Consider the following 21,062-nt stretch of genomic DNA (forward strand, 5'->3'; position numbering starts at 1 on the left):
AGTAAAATGACTTTGTGATACTGCCAGATGAAAATATCACAGCTGAGAGTTAGTTTAAAATGAATCACAGAAAGGGACAATTATTTAATGGCAGGGATAACTAAATGCTGAAAGAGCTACCAATGAAGAGTGGATATTTCATCTCCTTAAAACACACTACTTGAGACCAGATGCCGTTTTAGACACTAAAATTTAGGCAAATATAAGTTATGAAGATAACGCAAGGCTGACTGCTAACAGAAATATGTATTAGTAATTGATGAATACCCAGTAGATCAAATTATCTCAATGCCTTTTCTGGCCCTAGACTTTAAAGACCTATGTGACTTCTCCACAATAGGTACATCATCTCAGGACTGAAGAACCAAATGTAAATTATATGTGATTCTCATAAAGGCTTGGCCCAGAACAGAAACTTGGGGGCAGAAATTATTGTTGCTATTCATTAATACAATAAATGTTTCATGCTAAGAAGGTTACTCTTAAAATACCATTGCAGAGACTTATCAAGATGCAGCCTGGGATTGTAGAATCAAAACAAAGGCCATGATTTTCAATATGCAACTACCTAAAGTTCTTCCATGTTTGAGAGGTATGTACGCGTTACACAATAGCGTCAGTGAAGAAAGACACACATCTTTTCAAATCTACCAGCCGCATCCACAAGAGATACAAAAATTTGCAGATCCAAAAGTGGTCTGACTTATTTTTTTTGGCAGGATTACTGACTTGAGAACCACAAACAAAATTGTTCATTTATTCTGTTGTTACATTTCTGATGGAAATTTTGCAGTGGGTAGAAAAATAATTTTGATTTTCAGTAACCTTTTGTTTCCTCCCTAAAAGTGACCTTAGGTACAAAAGCTATCGTGGTTAGCTCATTATTTTCTGGTTCTTCTGTAATAATACTTTATCTGTCAAACTCAGTCACGACACTTTTAATGATACCATTAATTATACATCATTGTTCCAAAGTAATTCTCACTATACATGAGAGGCAAAGTAGCACCTTCTTTCCTAAGATGCCACTCCAATTGATATGCTATTATTTATTAATAAAATCCATTGCTATTTTGATTGGAACATTCTTTTGAAATGTAAAACTGTATTCTTTTCCAAGTATCAAGTCACAACGCCTCAATGCTGCAAAAACTTTAGGTGATGCAGCTGACTCACTAAATTGTTTCTCTTGTCTGCTAAGGTGCTTTAGAAAACCTGTTCATATCTTTATAGTGGAAAGAACTGCCAGTCCAATGAGCCTTTCCCCGTTTTCAGCCAATTCTATAGTTCATCACTGCCCAATAATCTCTCAAAAATCAAAAGAAAAAACATTTTTCTCAGCAAGGTGAAATTACAGTAAGATCTCTTTTCAAGGAGTTCAGGACTGTCTAACTGTAGGACTACCCATTCTAAATGATATCTGGGAATCTTTTCACAAAAGTTAAACCTTCTGAAAAATGATCAAGAAAAAGAGAACAAGCTATCATTATTCTGATTTTGCTGAGCTAATCCAATTTGAAGAGATAATAAGGTATTTATGGTATTAACAGTAAATAAAAATGCTTTACAGAGTTCAGCTTTCTCTAACACTAGAATCTTCATTCATAAATTACTATTAACAAATAGATCCAAAGTTAGCCAAGAACATTTTAAAGATGAATACCGGAGCAAATACATCATATGCAAGCTAGGAATGTGATTCTGCAAGTCTTGCAATAATCAGTCAGTCTTAATGTAAGCAAATAAAACATCACTACAAAAAAAAAAAATCTTGTTTTAAATGTATGGCAAAAAACATATTAAAAAATCTTCTTCACACCTAAAGTATTTCTGAACTTCTAAAGACCAATAATAAAAACCTGTCTTGAAAAAAAAACAAACCAAAAATCAAAAATGGAGAGTCCGGTGAATTAAATGTCTCAGACTGTTCTTACACTACCATATAGGAGTTACAGATCCAGATGACTGGTTTTGATACTTCAATTTTTGCAGCTTTGAAGGTCTAAATAAAATCTTCATAGTTACTGTGAACACACAGTCCCCCTAGCCCCCTGCAAAGTCCTAGGCTGAAATATGAATTACTAGTCTATTTGCATTACTTCATATACACCAATTTTTTTTCAATACAGAATGTCAGTTTAAATCATATTCTGATATAGGGTACTGTTTCTGTATGTTCCAGGTGTCAGCTGAAATAACTGATTCACTTTGCTGCTGTTGAAAAGAAATTTACTGGGATTGCAAACACAATTATAATGTTTAAACAAAAGTAAACAACAACAACAAAATACCCAAGAGAATACCTGACCACAGATGTAGACCATCAAAGCCATAGGAATATAAGTCATCACCAACACCATTTCCTCCCCATTCTGCTCCTCCCCCTGGGTAGGGTGAGTACCCTTCTGTTGAAGCCCAGCCCACTCGTAGATGAGTTGATTCTGCGGTCACAAAGGGCTCTAGATGGTCCACCATAAGTTCATAGTACCATTTTCTGTATTGGGCAGAGCCTTCACTAATCCCCAAGAAGATGTTGGGTCGCATGCTTAAACAGAAAGAATAAAAATAGTTATTAAAATCTTATCTCAAGGACAAGATGAACTGCTGCATACTTTTCATTGTCTCAAATTTCAAGCTTGTTTTGTGTGATTAAAACAACAGAAGTAATTTTACTTCAAGGAATCACATAGATTACCAGGTTGGAAAGGACCACAAGGATCATCTGGTTCAACCTCTCTTGACAAAACCACAGTCAGGACTAGATGGCCCAGCACAATGTCCTGCTGTCTTATAAGTGTCCCATATTAGGTAATCCACCATTTCCCTGGTGAGATTATTCCAATGACTGATTCTTGTCATCAGGAAAAATGTTACTCTTTTCTCCAATCAGAATCTCCCTAGGAGAAACTTGTACCAATTACCCTTTGTCTTTTCCATGTGACTCCTTACAGAAAGAGAATTTCCTTCTTCTTTGTAGCAACCCTTTAAATACCAGAATGCAGTGATAATGTTTCCCCTAAGCCTTCATTTCTTAAGGCTGAACAAACTCAGTTCTCCCAGCCTTTGATCATCTTTGTGGACCTCCTCTGGACCTTCTCCAGCCTGTCCAGATCTTTGCTGCATAGCAGCAACCAAAACTGAACACGGTATTCCAGGTGTGGCCTGACAAGCGCTGAATAAAGTGGGATAAAGGTTTCCTTCTCTCTGCTGTTTATGTCCTTGTTGTTGCAGCCCAACATCCCATTGCCTTTCTTTGCCACAGCAGCACAGGTTCATACTGAGCTTGCTGTCCGCTGGGACCCCAGGTCCCTTTCCACAGAGCTGCTCCCCTGCCAGGCAGATCCCAGCCTGTGCTGCACTCCTGGATTCTGTTTTCCCATGTGCAAGACATTACATTTGTCCTTGTTGAACTTGATAAAGTTCTTGTTAGCCCACTCTTCCAGCCTATGCAGGTCTTCCTGCAGGCTGGCTCTCCCTTCCCAAGAGTCCACTTCACCACTCAGTTTGGTATCACTGGCAAGCTCCATCAGGGGAGATTGGTCCCATCACCCAGAGCACTCAGGAAGGTATTAAACAGCCTTGGGCCCAACATCCATCCCTGGGGACCCCACTTGTGACAGTTTCCAGTTTGAAAAGGATTTACCACCCCCTCTGGGTGTGGCCAGGCAGCCAGTGCCCACCCACTGCACAGACCCCTTGTCTCCACCCTAAGGCATCAGTTTCTCTGGGAGGAGCCTGTGGGAAACTATGGAAAGGCTTGGAGAAATACAGGTAGAAAATGTCCACCACTTATTCCACATCAACCAAGCAAATGAAGCCAAAAGCTGACCTGCATTATATGTCTATATCTGTCTGCACCTCTTCCTCTAACTGGTAAAATGGAAAAAGGGGTAGCTTGAGCTCCAATACTTTTCACTTGCACTCCCAAAGCTTTATAGTCTTTCTTAATTCTGTCCAGGTTTCAGCTTGCAGTACCATTTATACTCCCATGAGAAGAGTAACAATGGATGGTAAGCTTTGCTCTGGACAAGTTGAGGCACCCTGCAGGCAATATCTCTGACCCTAGCTCTCAGAAGGCAGCATTTTTAGTTATTTATTCATTTATTTATTCTGGTGAAAATGGTCTATACATTTTAAGTAAAAAATGTTCGCTTCAGTAACTGAAACAGCATCCTCACTCAGATACCAATAATAATTAGTTTATGTGTTTGAATATTTAATAGATGTTAGATCCTGCAGAAAAAAATTTCCACAGCTATTCAACCAATTACCAATGTAAATGTAGTAAGTACACATTGCAGGTTTAATTTTACATAGCAAACTGCATTCTGTAACACTGACTATACATTCAAGAAAATAACATTTTAAAAGATACAAAAGTGAAGTGTCAATCTATTTCAAAATTCTCTTGTACCTCTTGCTTCTTTGTTCCAAGTCCTGTATAACTCAGTAATTTGCAGTGGCTGTAGAAATCCTTAATATCAATGTGATGTTCCTACTGCTACTCTTTTTACAGTACTTCACAAGACTACTTAAAAGGCTAGAATATCTAGATAAATAGCAATATGTAGAGTCATATATCTAAAAGGTCACAAGGGGGGGAAAAAGGAAAAAAACCTATGCTTTTCTAATCTGATTTTTGGGATAATATTGAATACACACTCTCATCCCAAAAAAATCTGTCTCCAGACAGTCATTTCTGTGTCAGCTTTGTACTAAGAAAGCCATTCCATCTTGAATTAAAGCCATAGAGCACAGAAGTATCCAAAATCAATACCAGCTATATTTCTTCAATGGTTGGTTACCCGTATCTCAAAAAGCTTTTAAACTTCTAGACTGAATGTATGTAGTGTTCACATTCCTCCACTAGACTGGGTTATTACTTGTATAAATATTTTGTTTCTACATTCAAGCTGACTAATCAACAAAAATGTAGCTCTAAGCTAGTCCCAGTGTGCTTCCTGGTAGAGGGAATGACGGGGGGAGGAAGAAGGGCTGGTATGGGTGGTTAAATACAAGTAAGTGCAAAAACAGACTTTGCTGACCTGGTTGCTTACAAAATAACTAGTTTTATTGGAAGCATATGGGTTGTCTTTTGCCAGATGTTTAAGTATAGGTACTCTTTGTATTGTTCCAAGTCAAAAATTTAATGACCTTAAAAACAAAATGTGTTTGACAAAAGCTATCTTCCAGAAAAGTCTATTATTTGTAAATTATTAGCAAGATCACCAAATCCAATCATTTTTGCCTGAACACAGTAGCACTTTATTATGCTTTTGTCCAGACCTCACGATTTAATCAACCTAATCAGCCAAATTACTCTTGTTCAAAAGTGGTTTGTGAATAGAATTTTCCAATTTCCTGGAAAACTATGTTAAACACCAATATCTTAGAAAGTTCCAGTAATACCTTAGAAAGTTCTTTTGTCAAATATTTTTGGGTCAAGGTATGCATGTCTTAGCCTAACACTAAATTTCTTCAATGTTTCCTTGGTCTTATTGACTTTTGAAAAAAATTTTTTTTCCTTATAATTGCAAGAATAAGAATCTTCTCATTCACTACTTTCTAATGCAAAGCAAAAATATGGAACAAATAATTTGCTTTTTTAAAATTTTTTTTTATTTTTTTATTTGGGAAAGACAAGTTTATTTTCCTTGTATGAGATCCAAAGTCATCTCAGAAGCTCAATCATAGAATTGCAGAATCATTGAGGCCAGAAAGGACCTCCATGATCAAGTCCAACCTTTGAACAAATATCTTCATGACAACTAAACCACAGCACTAGGTGCCATGTCCAGTCATTTCTTAAACACTTCCAGGGATGATGACTCCACCACTTCCCTGGGCAGCCTGTTCCAACGCTTAACAGCCCTTTCCATGAAAAAACTCTTCCTGATGTCCAACCTGAACCTCTTCTGGTGCAGCTTGAGGCTATGGCCTCTTGCCCTGTCACTGGTTGCTTTGGAGAAGAGGCTGACCACCACCTGGCTACAGCCTCCATTCACGGAGTTTTAGAGCGTGATAAGGTCTCTCCTGAGCCCACTCTTCTCCAGATTAAACAAACCAGTTTCCTCAGACACTCTTCATCAGACTTGTGCTCCAGACCTTTCAACAGCTCCATTCTGTTCTCTGGACATGCTCCAGCCCCTCAATGTCCTCCTTGTAGTGAGGGGCCCAGAACTGAACACAGTATTCCAGGTGTGGCCCCACCAATGCCAGGTAAAGAGAGACAATCAGTTCCCCAGATCCTTTAGCCTGAAGTAGCCTCCTTATACAGTGTGGACTTTTTATGCTTTTCAGCATCTAATAAATCCTATGGACTCTGAATTATAAGTACTATTTCTGTGTTTCAATTTTCATTCTCAATAAGTGATTTGAGACTTTTAAAAATTAACAAGTTTGAGACAGAAGATCCCACAGATCTTCACACAAAGCCACATTCTTTAGCCTCAGCATAAATTAAAACTCTGGAAAAACATGTACTTAAAATTTGTAAATGATACTTTACCAATTTAAGATTTTACTAGCTTCATCTTGTTATTAATGTCTGCTTGAAGGTAGCTTCTGAAACTCTGGAGTGGAAGGAAGGGTGAAGGCACTGTCTAAATATTCCAGGCACTGGTGAAGGTGATTGGCACAAAATTCTTAATTTTGACCAAGGGTGATTAGGAAATCCTCACAAGGTCATGAATGTAAAGGCAATCACAGGACATCAGCTGACAATGCTTTGAATGCCCAGCTAGATCTGAACCATAATCTTCAGAAGACACTACAGCCCTGCAGACTTAAAACAGCTTCAGGCAGCTATAGCTTATGACAGTTCTCTCTGACCCACGTTTCAAATTTAATCACTACTGCAAAGGGAATTTAAAATCCTAGTAAGAATAAAATATCATAACAAAAGTTTTGGAAGTAAAAGAGATTTTCCGTAGTGACTCTTTATTTTAAGCACAAGTTAGGTTCTTTTGCTTTGTTCATAGATACAGATTTTTTTCTTTTTCTTTGTACCTGCTCACATGGTTGACAAGACGTGTCTGTAAGAGCAGATCTCTTCCTGGCAGGAGATTATCACATATTAGATGTTGATTAGACCTCACAGCTACTCCATGACAAACACAGAGAGAACACAAAACATCCAAAACCTGAAAAAAAAGATTCTTTTAATCTTAAATACTTTTTCATTATCATTGTTAATTACTTCAGGCAATGTAATGCTCTATACCTTATTACTGGAAGACATGTAATGGTATGTAATTCATCCATCACAGTGGTTTTATTTTAGAACAATTCTGAAATTCTCCTAACATTAAAACATTATTCTCACTTCCCTTGAGAATTGGTATGTATCAATGTTTTTGCCAAAAAAAAAGTAACATTCCTCTTTGCTTCGTCAAACTGCTCATATACATTTTAGGAAAAGTTTCATTCCTCATTATCAAAACAGCATTAAAGTATTTGAAATTAACTTCCACACAGAAGAATGAGCATGCTTTGTTCACAAACGTTCATCTAAATATACTTGTTTAGTCTTTACCTACCTTATGGTTTCTCCCATGTTTGTCCAAAAGACAGATGATTGATTTAATATGTCCTTCCTTAATAATGTTTAGAGCTTCTGGGCTTTCCACCAACACACAGTGTAACACCTCTAGAATTCCTTGGGGAAAAAAAAAAAAAAAAATCTCTTCAAAGCGCATACAAAGTCATAACTGTACGTAATAGTTCATAATCTGGTGCTCAGTAACATGAAATAGTTTCAAAAATCATTGTATATGACAAAAAAAAACCCCAATAAAGCGGCATGAAGAATTGCCATGAAGAATCATTAATGTTAAATCATAATCATAAATCATTAATGTTAATCATAAAGCTCCTGGACCAAGTCAACACCTGCTTTAGGATCTTCTACCTTTGGGAAAGACAATATTGTACATGCAGTGCATAATTATCAGCTGCTAAAGTTGTTGCCACAATGAGAAAAAAATCAAAGGGGCTGAAGGAAAGCTGAGAAGCAGTCTTAAATCTAGAGTTATGCAATTCCTATTAGCAATGTACAGCTCTCATCATTCTGTCTTCAGCCTTTTATTCATTCAAGCCATGTCTCCAAACACACAGCTTAATCCTTGCAAAGCAAATTCCATAGCATGAGTCTTCTGCTCTTTGCCATGCTCTTTCCATTACAGGAAAATGTAGCTCTTCAACTCCCCTTGATGTGGGAAAAATAGTGGTTTTGTCAGATGGTTCTGTCTCAGTAACAGTACCGTGGCCTGTCTTTGATCCTAATGAGGAAGAGAACATCAGCTGCTACAGATAACCTACAGCACCATCACTGTTCATCCCCGTACTATTTAATGTTTTTTCCAGAGGTCTGGAGGGACACATGCTGTCATTACTAATAAAGAGTAGGGATTATTCAACGACTGAAATGTAGAAAAGGTGGAAGACAACAGATACAGTGACAATTTGATTCACCCGGTAAACAGGCTTCAAACAAAGTATGTTGTTTAATATATTTGAAGACAGTCACGTATATGTAAACAGAAAATGCACGTAGATAATGAGCTAGAGGTGAACTCCCAAAGTGATTCTACAGCCCTGAAGGTTTAAGCACAAGAAGCCTCAACTATAAACTAAAGAACATACTAAACCTGAATTTGGCAGTGGTATGATCTGGGTTGCAGTAGATGTGCACTTCCATTATTCCACCATTCTATGATTCTATGAATACTGACAGTAAAAATGTTGTTAGAAAGGATAAAAACCTAAGAGTCATGAGAGCAAGCCGAAAGAGTAGATGCTCTGTAGAAACACGGTAGCACAGTCCACCCAGCCTGCGAACTAGACTAGGTCAGGGGTCACTGACCATGGTAAAAATACCTAGGGAGGTTAAAAAAGTGTTACAAAAGTATCCTTATTCTAGAGGGCTAATCTGTAAAAAGATGAACAATTTTGTGTGTCACAGTGATCTGGGAATGCACAAAACACATTACATTCAAAATGTGGTAACTGGGCGTTTGCCACCTCTCATTGTAGCACTGAAACACACTTTATCAATACAAATAGTAATGCAGTAATAAATGATACTAATTAAGTGTGGCAACCATATCCGTGGAGTTTTCTATAGGTAGAGTCATAACCTTTTGTCTTAAAATAGTACACAAAGTTTATTTTCTAATCTTAACGTTTTCAATAACAGAAGTAAAAATACTTTGAAGATGTAAACATTTGAGAATAAATGCATGCTTATCAATTAGATCCAGCTGCCCCAGCACCTTCTTGAATTACTATAGCATCTGAAGGCTAATTACCAAATACGTTTTGCTCCCTGTGTTTCAGAAAAAAATTGCATATGAGTGAACTGTGTCTGTTCCAATTGATTCATTTTTAGATTGTCTACATTAAAGACAACTAGACTTGTTCCAATTTCATTGGAGTTGCTCAAGGCATTAAAGCACTAAGCATTTGAATTTAATACAAATGTCACAAACAGTATGCTATGCAGAGTTCATGGTAAGGAGAGTGAAAGTTTTCTTAATGACTAATGGATGAAAGGAAGCATGTGCTTTCAGGACAATTTGTTGACTCGTCTGATGTCATATTGCAGAATACTAGAATAAAATGCATGCACTTAAAGAGAAAAATCCTCAAAACCTGATATTATCTGGTTCCAAAAAACCTTAACTTGAAGCATATTTGTGTTAAAGAAGCTTCCCCGTACAACAACCATCCAGTAGCCACTATGGCAGTCATTCTTGCACCACCTGAGCTCAGACCATGGCCCCTTCACAGCTACACATCCCACACTTGCACAGTCAGACCAGGTTTCCTCACCAGCTCTACCCCAGGTTTCTCATAGCAGAATCTCAGATGTCCCAGTCCTTAAAATAATTTCATTGTGGTGCAATAACTAACAAAATAACAACTCAAGCTGGGTGCTACCAAGGACAGATCCTGAACACAGGAACCTGAGATTACCTCAGGTGTTTAGAGCATGGTGCTAGTAACACCAAGTCTGTGGGGTCAATCCCTGTACAGACCATTTACTTAAGAGTTGGACTCAGCGATCCTTTTTGGTACCTTCCAACTCAGAACAATCTGTGAATTTGTGGGCAGCTGGGCAATTATACCCCTACAGTCTAAGCATGCAGAAATCTGGGGGTCTTCAACACCTGCCATGTCTCTGAGTGTCACCTGCCTGGTCCACAGATTCCTGGGACCTTTGCTATGCAAAGAGTTAGCAGTTCAAGTCTTCTCATCTGACCCAGAGCTCAACCAGCAGCTCACACCACAGGCTGCAAACAGAGCTTTCTGCACTAAATGTAGTCCTCAACATTAGATTGCTAAAGGTATTCTACCTTTTTACCTATGTTTTAATGCCTTTAAAATTATAGGAGGGCTAGTTAACCCCATCTGGAACATATTTCAGAGTGAAAGACTAATCTAATCTTAATTTATGGATTGAAGAGACAGCTGAAGCATTTGCATTGCAGTTCTGTGATCTCTCACTTCTAATGTGGTCTGCTCTCAGACATATTTCTACTTGGATAGATAATAATTTTCCCTCTTTTGCTTCAGTGAAGCTCAAAAAATGAATCAATTTCTCATCAAATTTGTACAATCAATACACAGTTGCTGTTTACATATTTAATGCCTCTGTTCTGTTTTCATAACGCTTTTACTTCAAGGACAAGAAAAAAGTGAAAACTAGAATTTTATAGGTAATATTTGGTAGCACCAAGTCTTTATCGCAACACATTCAAGAAAACTCATTCAGAAGATGTAGCTGACAACTTTAATGTTGAAGGTGAGCTTAATTTTGGTGTGATTAACAGAATATGGTGTTTCTTCCTCATAAACACTTTACCTTAGAAAAAATTATTTTACATGAATATATGTATACAAGTCTTCTTATTTTAAAAATTTAGTATAAGCCAGTATTTCTCCCTGTTGAAGATCTACCATTTTAAATTAAAACAGTGAATATCCTCAGCCCATCAAGCCGAATAAAGCTTAAAACCTGACAAGCAAGCATCCCACACAAAATCACAAAATTACATTTACATACTAAAAGCTAAACCTACTGTGCCTCTCAAGATAACTAAAGCACAGCCTAATTAGCATCTTTTATAACTGACTGCCTCAAACCCAGAAAAGTCTTTATTGTAAAATCCGTTTTGGAGGCAACATGAAAGTTATGTTACCAACACACACATGGGGATGGAGTACAAGTGGCCTAGTTCCTAGCAGAAAACTCAGAACAAATGACTATTGCAAATATTAGTACATTCAGAGTAGATTTTGCAGCATGTCAGGAGGCTCACTACCCAGAGCAAGCAGTGTCAAATACTCTGCAGTTTACAGAATGTCTCTCATACCTTACTATACTACCATAAACAATTATGTTTTTAATTTTCAAATCTTTTGGGTTTGAGATTAAAAATTAAAAATACATACATACATAACAGGAACCATGTAACAAAGCATTTTTAGAGCTGTCATAAGAAATTTCATCTTGAACCTCCAAAAGTTGAGTGAAAAGTTTTGCATTATTTCTGAAAGCCATTGCCCTGAGAGTTTCAGATGTAAAATAAGGTCTTTTAGGAAGTAGTTTCACCATTAAGATCTTGTGAAATCTATTGACATTAAGCAGGTTGCAATCAAATGCCATGCGACTACATAACTGTGAGATCATTCTCCTTAAGTTAATGCTCTCACACCACAGGTGAAGCATAGTAGAAAAATAATCTAACTTATGATTTTAACATTTTTCAAATGCTTGTTTCAGTTTAAATTCAGTTACTCAAATGCTCAATAAAGCAAGAAGATCACAGCATCTACAGGGCAGATTCCCCTAATAATAATGTAAACCAACACAAATGTTCAGTTATGACATCTATTTGGTTAGGATGTCTAGCCCTAATGTACCAGCTGCAATGATCAGCAAACCTCTAACTAGACACCCATGCTGTGAGCAGCCATCTGTCTGCATCACTAGCTAAGAACTAAAGTAGTGATACAGGCAAAGACTCCTATGTTCCTGTTGCCTCATCTCTTGAGATACTCAAGCAGTCAGAGCATAAACATTCCAGGCTGAAACAGATCAGGTGCCTGCCAGGAGTAGGAAGTAATTCTGTAGTAAAACAGGTCCCCTGCCCTAAGGCCATAGGCCTGCAACTAAAACATGAAATAAAACTGTGCAGAAGTACATCTATAAAACATTGCTGTCTGGAGAGGCTCACATGGGCAAATGCTTCAAGGTCTCTATACCAGTCTCAGAGCCCCAAGAATAACTGACTTCTAAACTCTCTGCTTGCCCCAAGAGTTGATAAAGGGAAAAATCTGCAAGAGGAGAAGCACCAGTGTGTAACTGCTCTTTACAAGTGCAATCAACCACCACACATCTTGCTGATTAGCTAGTGAATGCCGTGCCAGTTCACCCTTGGCTCTGAGAGGGAGAACACTCCTGCCACTGACATTTGACAATATTTTCTCATGTTGTTGGTCAGCTCATCTCAGGAACAGATTTATGGCAAATAAACAAAATGCCCATGAATGTTTAATGACAAAGCTGAGGGGAACACAAGCACCTTGTTTACTGTAGGACACATCTGTTCTCACAGCTGCTCACGATGATTGAATATAACTGAGGTAAGAAATTTATTAGTATATGCCAAATGGTGACCTGCACTGAGACAACTCCTGGAACTACTTGGAATAGTCAGCAATAGCAGGATATTTCTCATTTATTAATGCCACAGTAAAAGGCTGTGTTATTCCTGTGACATTTTTTTTTTCAAATGTTTACCAGTCTAATGTAAAACAAAGACCTTTTGCAATGGGCAACATCCTTCCTTTCTTCCTGGCCTTAATATTTCAAAGACTCTTGAGCACACCATCTATCTGTGGCAGACCTATGATTGAGGAATGGAAAGAACAATATGGGGAATGCAATTTCAGTTCCTGAGGACAACTCTTTAATCATTATGTTCCTTCCAGTTCATGGAACAACACATGACACTACACCAAGAAGATTATGGGAATAAATTAAAAATATGTAACCGGAGAGGTAGGTTATCTTGCCCTATCTTGCCCATTGTTCTGACTACAAACCTTCCTGCCCTTTGAACTTTAGCATTATTATAAAAAAGAAGTCTTGAAATGCTCTCATCTTCCAAAAAAAATAGTAAAAAATACTATATACAAAGCAAAAAAAGTCTCAACTGCAACTGAAAAACATTTCTTGTTAATTTTAAATAAAAGTTTACACATCAGGAGCAAAAGAGATGATTCAAAAGGAAATGTATATGTATTACATAGGGAACACTGTTAATGGAACAAATTATATCCATTCCATATGATTATTCTTATATTTAGTTTGATGCAAATCCTGAAAAACATGCAGAATTACAAAGGGCAGACACTAGAATTAGCAAGCTAATTAATACAACTTACACTATTGAACAGCTATTGTAAAATGCTTTGTTTGCCTGAATTAAAAGGTAACACTATATCCAACTGGTCAAGGAAAAGGCAAGATTGCCAGAACTTAAAGTAGAAGTACAACTGAAATCAGTATATAAAAAACGTTACAAATATAAATCTCACTTTATTAACATAATTTACTCTCTCATAATAAGAGCTTCATTATAATTAGGCTGAAAAAGTATATCACCAATCTTAAAGAATTTGGTCAAATAAGGAAGTTAAAATACTTAAAAGCATACCAGAAGAGGCTTCCAGTCTTTCTAATCTGCTGATTAACCAATCAAGAGATCCCGAAAATTGAGCACAGTTTTTACGATTTCCTCGAATCAGAGCCGCTATTGGGAAAAGAGATAGAGAGAAATTAAATCACAGTTATGAGTCCATTTAAATTTAAATAATTCCTGTCTTCTCTTGTCCGAAAGGATCCAGTAAGATAGATTCTTAATCTTCAATTATTGATGTTCTAGATATAAATTTAAATAATGTAAGCAATTGTTAGAATTCAGCATAAGAAATACCTTTGATATCAATATGACCTTTAAGGAATTTGAATTATTTTGGCTTTACAATCATCTCAATAACCCCTGCAAAATGCTCTACATGAGGAAGCCAGTAGTGACAGCACAGAATTCATCTGCTACTACAGAAACAAGTTGCTGTAAAACAGTGTTCTTGTAATGACAGAAAACATTGGAAAAGCAGAGTGTGAAGCCAGCAACATAGGTGATGAATGCAAATTATTTTCTACTGATACAGTACATTTATTCAAGAATAATAGGAACCAAAACAAGATAGATGTCCAGGAACTGTTTGCCATACTTTTGACAAGGTTGTAGGGAGGAAGTAAGTGTTTTGAATCTGTTTTACCCTCATGCTTTAAGCTGAAGTAGACTGAATCCATGCACTGACTTGGTGGGTATAACTGAACTGGTATCTCCCTGAACACTGCAGGCACCCACAAGCTTGCCCTGTCCTGGATTACGTGCATCTGCAGGTATGTGCATACACACGAGCTCTCAGAGAAGCATCTGCTCTACCCCAAAAAAGGACTGAAACACAAACATTTCTGTTTGACGTGTGGAACATCACAAACCCATTTTCTTAGGATTGTTTTCCAGTGCTGCCAACAAATTATTTCAATCTGAAATTTCTGTGATTTTTTCCAGCAACAGAGACTGTTGGTCCTGCTAAGAGGCAACAGCCTCTTAAAATCTATGTTTTGTTGTTGCACAAATTCAGTGTATTATATTGCAACTATGTTTTTATGCTGCTTTATTTATAAAAGGTAAAACTTAGAGACTTCTGACATAAATATGACATGAAACTATCCGCAAAGAGGAAGAGAAATGTTGGACCTAACAGCAAACAAGCCACTGCACTGACAGTTTTGTAAACTGGCAGTTTCCTCATCAGTTTTCTGATGAGGAAAACCAAAGCCTAACAACAAAACGAACAAACAAAAACCTTTTTCTTGCTGAATTATATAATAAAAAATATATACTCTGAAATCTTACACTTTTAGTTAATCATGACCACAGTTATTTGAAAATACTTGAGAATCATAACAGGGAGAATACCTTGTTAAAACACACAGACTAGAACTAAGGAACACCTGTTTCTGAAAGTGACTTTTTTTATTGGTTATAGGCAAGCCACACAATCTCACTGTGATTCAGGTAGGAACATAAAATGAAGGCAGTAACAGTTCAATGTTTAACACATCACTAAATTTAACTTCATTAAGAGTAATGAGACAGAGATGGTTTCATAAATGCTGCTCAGCACAAATTTGTGAAAGGTTAGTATTCATTGGTTAAAGCATGCATTAAATGAGGCAAACAGATACTTAAAATGAAAAGAAAAAATAAAATCCCAAAGTTGCTTTTCTTATTGCCTACTACTCTGAACAAGACCAGCATTCGGTTTTAAAGAAATAAAAACCATGATGTGGTCAGTCAGACATTAAAGTCACATCACTGCATATACTACTGCACATTATTTCATAATGCAAAAGGATCTAATACAAGTTCACAGTGAATGCATGTATTTTGTAATAGAGAAGGGACAGATGCTTTAGTAGATATATGTCAATTATTTCAAATTGAAAGACAGTAGACTTAGATTGAATGTAAGGAAGGATCTTTTTGCAGTTGGGGTGGCTGGACTAGATGATCTTTAAAGGTCTCTTGTGATCCAAACCATTTTAAGATTATATGATTTTCATATGTGGTAGTATTCACTCTCAACGTCTGTAAATGCCTTAATTCTCATCACAGTGAAATAAAACACAATGTCAATGACATGACAAAAGACATGAATTCTGGCATCACAGTTTACTTTTATTTATGTGCAGACTCAAAAAACAAAGTACTGTTTGCTGAAGCAAGACTGAGCAAGCAACATCCATTTGTCATCCACATAATTACTGTACAGATCCAGCATTATTCAGAACAGAGCAATGTACAAATTCATCATAGCCAGATCAAAGCCAGGCTTCCTAAGCATTAGCTGCCAGAAGATAATGCAGTTAGAGAAGTAACACCAGAGGGCAGGAGGGGCATAGAGACTGGGAAGTCAACCAAGCTTGTGTGTTCTCATCATTACAATTCCACAGAAGCAATACTTTGTACAAAACAAGCAGACTCTTCAGAAGAAATTTTCTAGCCTTGCCAGTTGGAAATCAAGCCCCTACTTCCTCCAGTCTGCACTGTGCTTAATGTAACAAGAGATAAACGAAACTGTAACAAAAAAATTCAACTCTACCCTACATCTACGAATAACCAAACCACAGAATTTTATACTCCATCATCTACCATCTACACCCCAAAAGGTTGTCATTTGATTTCATGGTGATGTTAACTCTCTGGACCTAGTCTGGATACTTTTAAATGCTTATAACTCCTGACATAACTTCTTTAATGTATTGTTAATACATCAAATAACTGCAAATGCAAAAATCTTGCTTAATTTTTATTCTAGATTTCTACACAGTGGAAATTCTTCTGTACTAAAACAGTTTTGTACTTCTTTATTCTTCATTCTTCACTATTTTGAGCTAAAACTATCCAAGTAATCTATAATATCTTACCCAGTAATTCATACAAAGAATTTAGAATAGACTTCCATGCTTCTCCAGCTTCCTTCCCAGCTACATCTGCAAAGTGAGCTGCACTGCTGTATACATTCAAGCGATCAATACATTCAAGAACAAGGTTGATCATACCCTAGAAATGAAAAAGCTCATATCGTCAGAGGGAAAGAGAAGTATTTTTAGATGCAAACACAAAAGATTTTCAGAAATCTAAGAAAACAAAACATGAAAGACAGGATATGCAAAACACAAAAATATTTATGTGAAGTCAAACAAGCAATCCCAGTGGAAAATTTTCCTGCACTGTGGTAATAAACATCTGCCATTTAGGATGGTTAAATTAAAACAAAAATAAACAGTATTCATTACATAATTTTAGGCAAGTTTCTATTCTGGAGGACGTTTAGGCATCTGACAAAGTAGAGCAACTATTATTACCAGAAATAATATTAAAAACATATATTACAGATAATATTAAACAAAATTCTTAAAGAATGCTTATTAAACCACAACATCCTTCTACATCAAGAGATTAAACTCTAACAGAAAAACACATAAGGAGAAAATTATGGTTAGAATTCAAGGCACAAGGTCATCTAATTTTATTAGAAAGGGAAAAAGAAGTAAGGCTGTAAATGTTTTCTTTCAAATATACAGGAAAAACAGCAGATCTAGAGAGATTGAGAATGTAGCAAATAGTTTGACTCTTATAGGATTAAAAAAAACCCACTGCAAGCACAATCCATATTAAATATCAACACTACAGATATTGTGAAAGAATACTTGCAGACAACAGAGTGGAAAATCAGGAGTAAAACTGAGAGAAGTACCTCTTCTTGGAAGAGGTTCTGGCGATTCTTCAGTGCTCGGAGCCTGTTTTGTTTGTTTTCATGTTCCAAATGTTCATCAGGGGGGTGAAAGTAGCCAATCAAGTCCTGAAGGCTCAAACTGACTGACTCGATAGGCAAATCGGTGGTGGAAGACTTTACTTTCTTGCTGAGAGAATCAAGGCCCCTGCAAGAAGATGCAAAGTCTCCTGAGAATTGAAAATTAATTTACTTTATTGTTCCAACTCTTTATTTATTTAAAAGCAAAGTTTGTTTAGATGCCAAAGCTCATTTTCTGACAGCAACTTGTCAAAAATTCTTTATATCTGCCCATTCTCCATTTAACAATCTACCCCTCCCATCCCAAACAAATACTGAAAGCATGAAAAATGTTATTTCTCTTAAAATTTTTTCAAATCCAAAAAACACATTTTAATGTTCTACCTACAGATGTTGTAGTTGCAGAGGCAGAGCAAAAGATGAAGAGAAGTTATTGTAAACCAGCACAAAGCATCATGAAGCTGGGATGGACAGAAGTTAAAGAGACCAGTCCTGCAGTGCTGAGGAGGGTCCAGATTGCCCATGGAGGCTCTGAAACACATCTCTTACGTGTTCTTAAGCCTTTTTCAGTGTGGGAAGATGCAGCACTTCCACACACTCTATCTCAGCACTCCATTAGCTTTTTTGTTTCCCTGATACCCAATTCAAGCTTGGCCTTGCTGAAGTCTGTGAAGATCCTCTCTTAAAAGTAGAGGGCTGACTGTTCTCATGCATGTTGCACCTGCCCCTTGCTCAGCTGAATCCCTTTGCAAATAATGCAAAGTTTCAAAAGGATAGCTACAAAAGTCATCTTTAAAACTTAATTTTTATTGTGAACATGTTATATAAAGTGCAATTCTTCTGCTGACTTTGTGAGAAAGAACTGGAGCATACACTTAAAAGAATACTTTTCGTCCTCTTCAATTCAGCTTTTTCTTTTTGGAGTAACATCCTGCCAAAACTAAACTGCTAAACACTACCTTGGACTCTCTGTGCACTCCACAAAAATCTCCACTGTAATTTAGCAATACCTTGATTTGTGAAACCTTATCATTAAATTGCCTTTCTCTGTCTTTATCTTTTATGGCATTCTTAGAAGCTTCTATGAAGGTGTATCTACAAAGTGACCTAGGGCTCACATTTCTTTTGTATTTTAAATGTCATACAGTAGACAGTTCTGCTGACAGGTGATTTTTTCCGGTTTTTTTTTTAACTACCCGGTTACATGTTTTTCAACAAATTCACATGTCTGTGTCTTTGGCTGTGCCCTGATTTAGGACATGGTTGTTTCAGATCACCATCTCCCACACTGTTTTTTCTTGCGACAAATGGGTTCTTATGAAATTCTTATCATTACATACAATCTTACTGCTAATCATTCTTTTTCTAATGCAAGCTACATTGATGAAAAGCCCTTTCATCAATTACTGAAATCACAAGCGTTTGAGAATTAGCATTTTATCAGCATTATTTAATAATGGGAAGATAAATGCAAATTGCTTATATCTGACAGGATTTTTAAATGGCTAATTACTATAAAATACAACACAACCTTTTTTATATTTTGAAATATTAAAGAAACAAGTAGCATTAAAAGGGAACAAATAAGCAAAGTGTAATGTGAGGGTAGAAAGAAGGTATAATTTTTAAGAAAAGCTTCTTCTTGAGACTATGAATTTCTTCAGTATATTTGTGGTTTTTACAGATCTGTAGTTTTACAATTATCTCCCTCTCCCAGGTTTTTCAAGGAGGACCATCTTTAAAAACCGTACTTAGAAAAGAAAAAGCTAAATAATGCACCACATGACTTAAAGCAAATTTTGGAAAGGAAAAATCTCTTTTATTGTTTGTTTGCATTTTCAGTATGTTTATGCATTTAAATCAAGATTAAACAATAAATTAATATTAGAAGACAGAGAAAAGAAACTGACTAATATCTCTCAAGGCACTTACCTGCTGATAACACAAAGAATTGATATAATGTCCGATTTGAGAAACACTGATCTATTTTTTACTGAAGGATAAATTGTTCCCTGTTGTATTAAGAGAGACTTTGAATAAAATAGAAAAAAAAAGAAAAGTGATGAAAAGATCATTTTAAAAGCACACCTTATGAACCTGTTGAAAAGGAAGACTGTACTACGGATGACACGTGCTGTACGGGATTCTTCATTCTGAGATCTGGACAGTGTTAAACCATCATCCATGTGCCCTTCATGGTGCATTATTGCCTGAAAACAAAAACAAGAAGCAGTCACTGCAAAATGAGACATTAAATAAGAAGTCTGAAAACTCACATAGGAAGGCAGGCTAGGAAATGATGAAGTCACATACAAAGATAACAATTTTATTAAAAGCAGATAATTCCATGGTTTAGTTTTTCATGTCCAAGGATGCACCTGTACTGAGTCAGCAGGTTCAGTGCCATAAATAATCTCAAAGCTACGGCTTTTGTAAACAACATGCTTTATTTAAAAAAAAAAAAAAATTAAAAATCTAAGGGGTGTTTGATTACACTTTTTTTATCAACATTAAAAACACATCCCTTATAGAGCAGCAAATCCCTAAAGCAGAAAAGGTCACAACAGGTATTCTTTACTGGCCCTCATTTCTAAGGGTGTTACTGGCCTTTTCTGACTATGCTTTGAGTCATTTCCAGTAACTTAATAGTTTTTCATGTCTAGTTATCACGGCTCTGAAGGTATTCAATCCAATCCACATAAATATTTTAAACCTCTGCTCTAACTGTATAGTTCTGGTATCTAAAACAGTCATGGAAAACACTACAGTGTTAATTTCCAAAAGAATCTTTTCCCTACTTTATGAGGCTGAGCTAGCATTCTGCTTGGTTGTGATTATCCTATAAAGAAAGAAATATCTCAGGACTCAATACTTGAACATTCCAGCCCAAAAGGTAATACACTTACAGCGTGGAAAGAAATACTTTGAACTAAAAGCCTCTTCAATCCAAACTACATTGAAGAAAGGAATCTTAGAATATTCTATAGGTTGTTACTAATATTTCAATGTTTGTGAATTAATGTTTACAGGTTATTACATGCACTTTGTCTGGCCTTCAGTTTGAGAATTCAGTATACCACTTAACTTTTCAATATGTGACTGAAAAAAACCCAGTCTTTCAACTCACAAGCATGCTAAGGCATGCTTAAAATATTTGAAATCCAGAAATTAGCTGGTTCACATAGCCCTTCATTTCCCACCACCCAGCCCAACCCACCCTATCTGACTGTGAGTGAATGAAACGCATTCCTATTTACAGCCTTACCTTTCGCTGCAGAGAACCCATTCTTACAGACTTTGCATCAGCAGACTGGTACGTGAGCCATAAGCCTGTATCTACATGTTGTATGAAGCATATTGAATCCCCATACTTTATTTCAGGTGCTCCCATTCCATCCACCTCTTTTCTTGTCCCTATGTCCAGCTTTTCCTGGTGAAGAAAAATATGTATACACAACCAATAATCAACATGTTAATATTTGCCTAAAACATTAAATATTAGGAAATTGTCCAGAAACGACCTAAAAGAATATTTGAGAATATAAGAGCTTACAAAACAACCCCAGATACATTGACTCCCCTAGCTGAACCAGGCAATA

At 36.5% G+C, this 21,062-nt stretch overlaps 1 protein-coding gene across 2 annotated transcripts in view; it reads right to left on the reverse strand.

Moving 5' to 3' along the window:
- Positions 1 to 21,062, reverse strand: part of RYR2 (ryanodine receptor 2) — a 393,600-nt gene that overhangs the window by 174,259 nt on the left and 198,279 nt on the right. For both annotated transcript variants that reach the window (XM_048299766.1, XM_048299765.1), the window contains 8 exons: positions 20,729 to 20,893; positions 19,552 to 19,673; positions 17,407 to 17,590; positions 16,574 to 16,709; positions 13,725 to 13,820; positions 7,539 to 7,657; positions 7,009 to 7,142; positions 2,304 to 2,545 (listed from right to left, as the gene is read on the reverse strand). In XM_048299766.1, the coding sequence (XP_048155723.1) occupies positions 2,304 to 2,545; positions 7,009 to 7,142; positions 7,539 to 7,657; positions 13,725 to 13,820; positions 16,574 to 16,709; positions 17,407 to 17,590; positions 19,552 to 19,673; positions 20,729 to 20,893 (1,198 nt within the window). The remainder of the gene's footprint in view (positions 1 to 2,303; positions 2,546 to 7,008; positions 7,143 to 7,538; positions 7,658 to 13,724; positions 13,821 to 16,573; positions 16,710 to 17,406; positions 17,591 to 19,551; positions 19,674 to 20,728; positions 20,894 to 21,062) is intronic.

Source organism: Corvus hawaiiensis, chromosome 3 (assembly GCF_020740725.1).
Source record: "Corvus hawaiiensis isolate bCorHaw1 chromosome 3, bCorHaw1.pri.cur, whole genome shotgun sequence".
Lineage (NCBI taxonomy): Eukaryota > Metazoa > Chordata > Aves > Passeriformes > Corvidae > Corvus > Corvus hawaiiensis.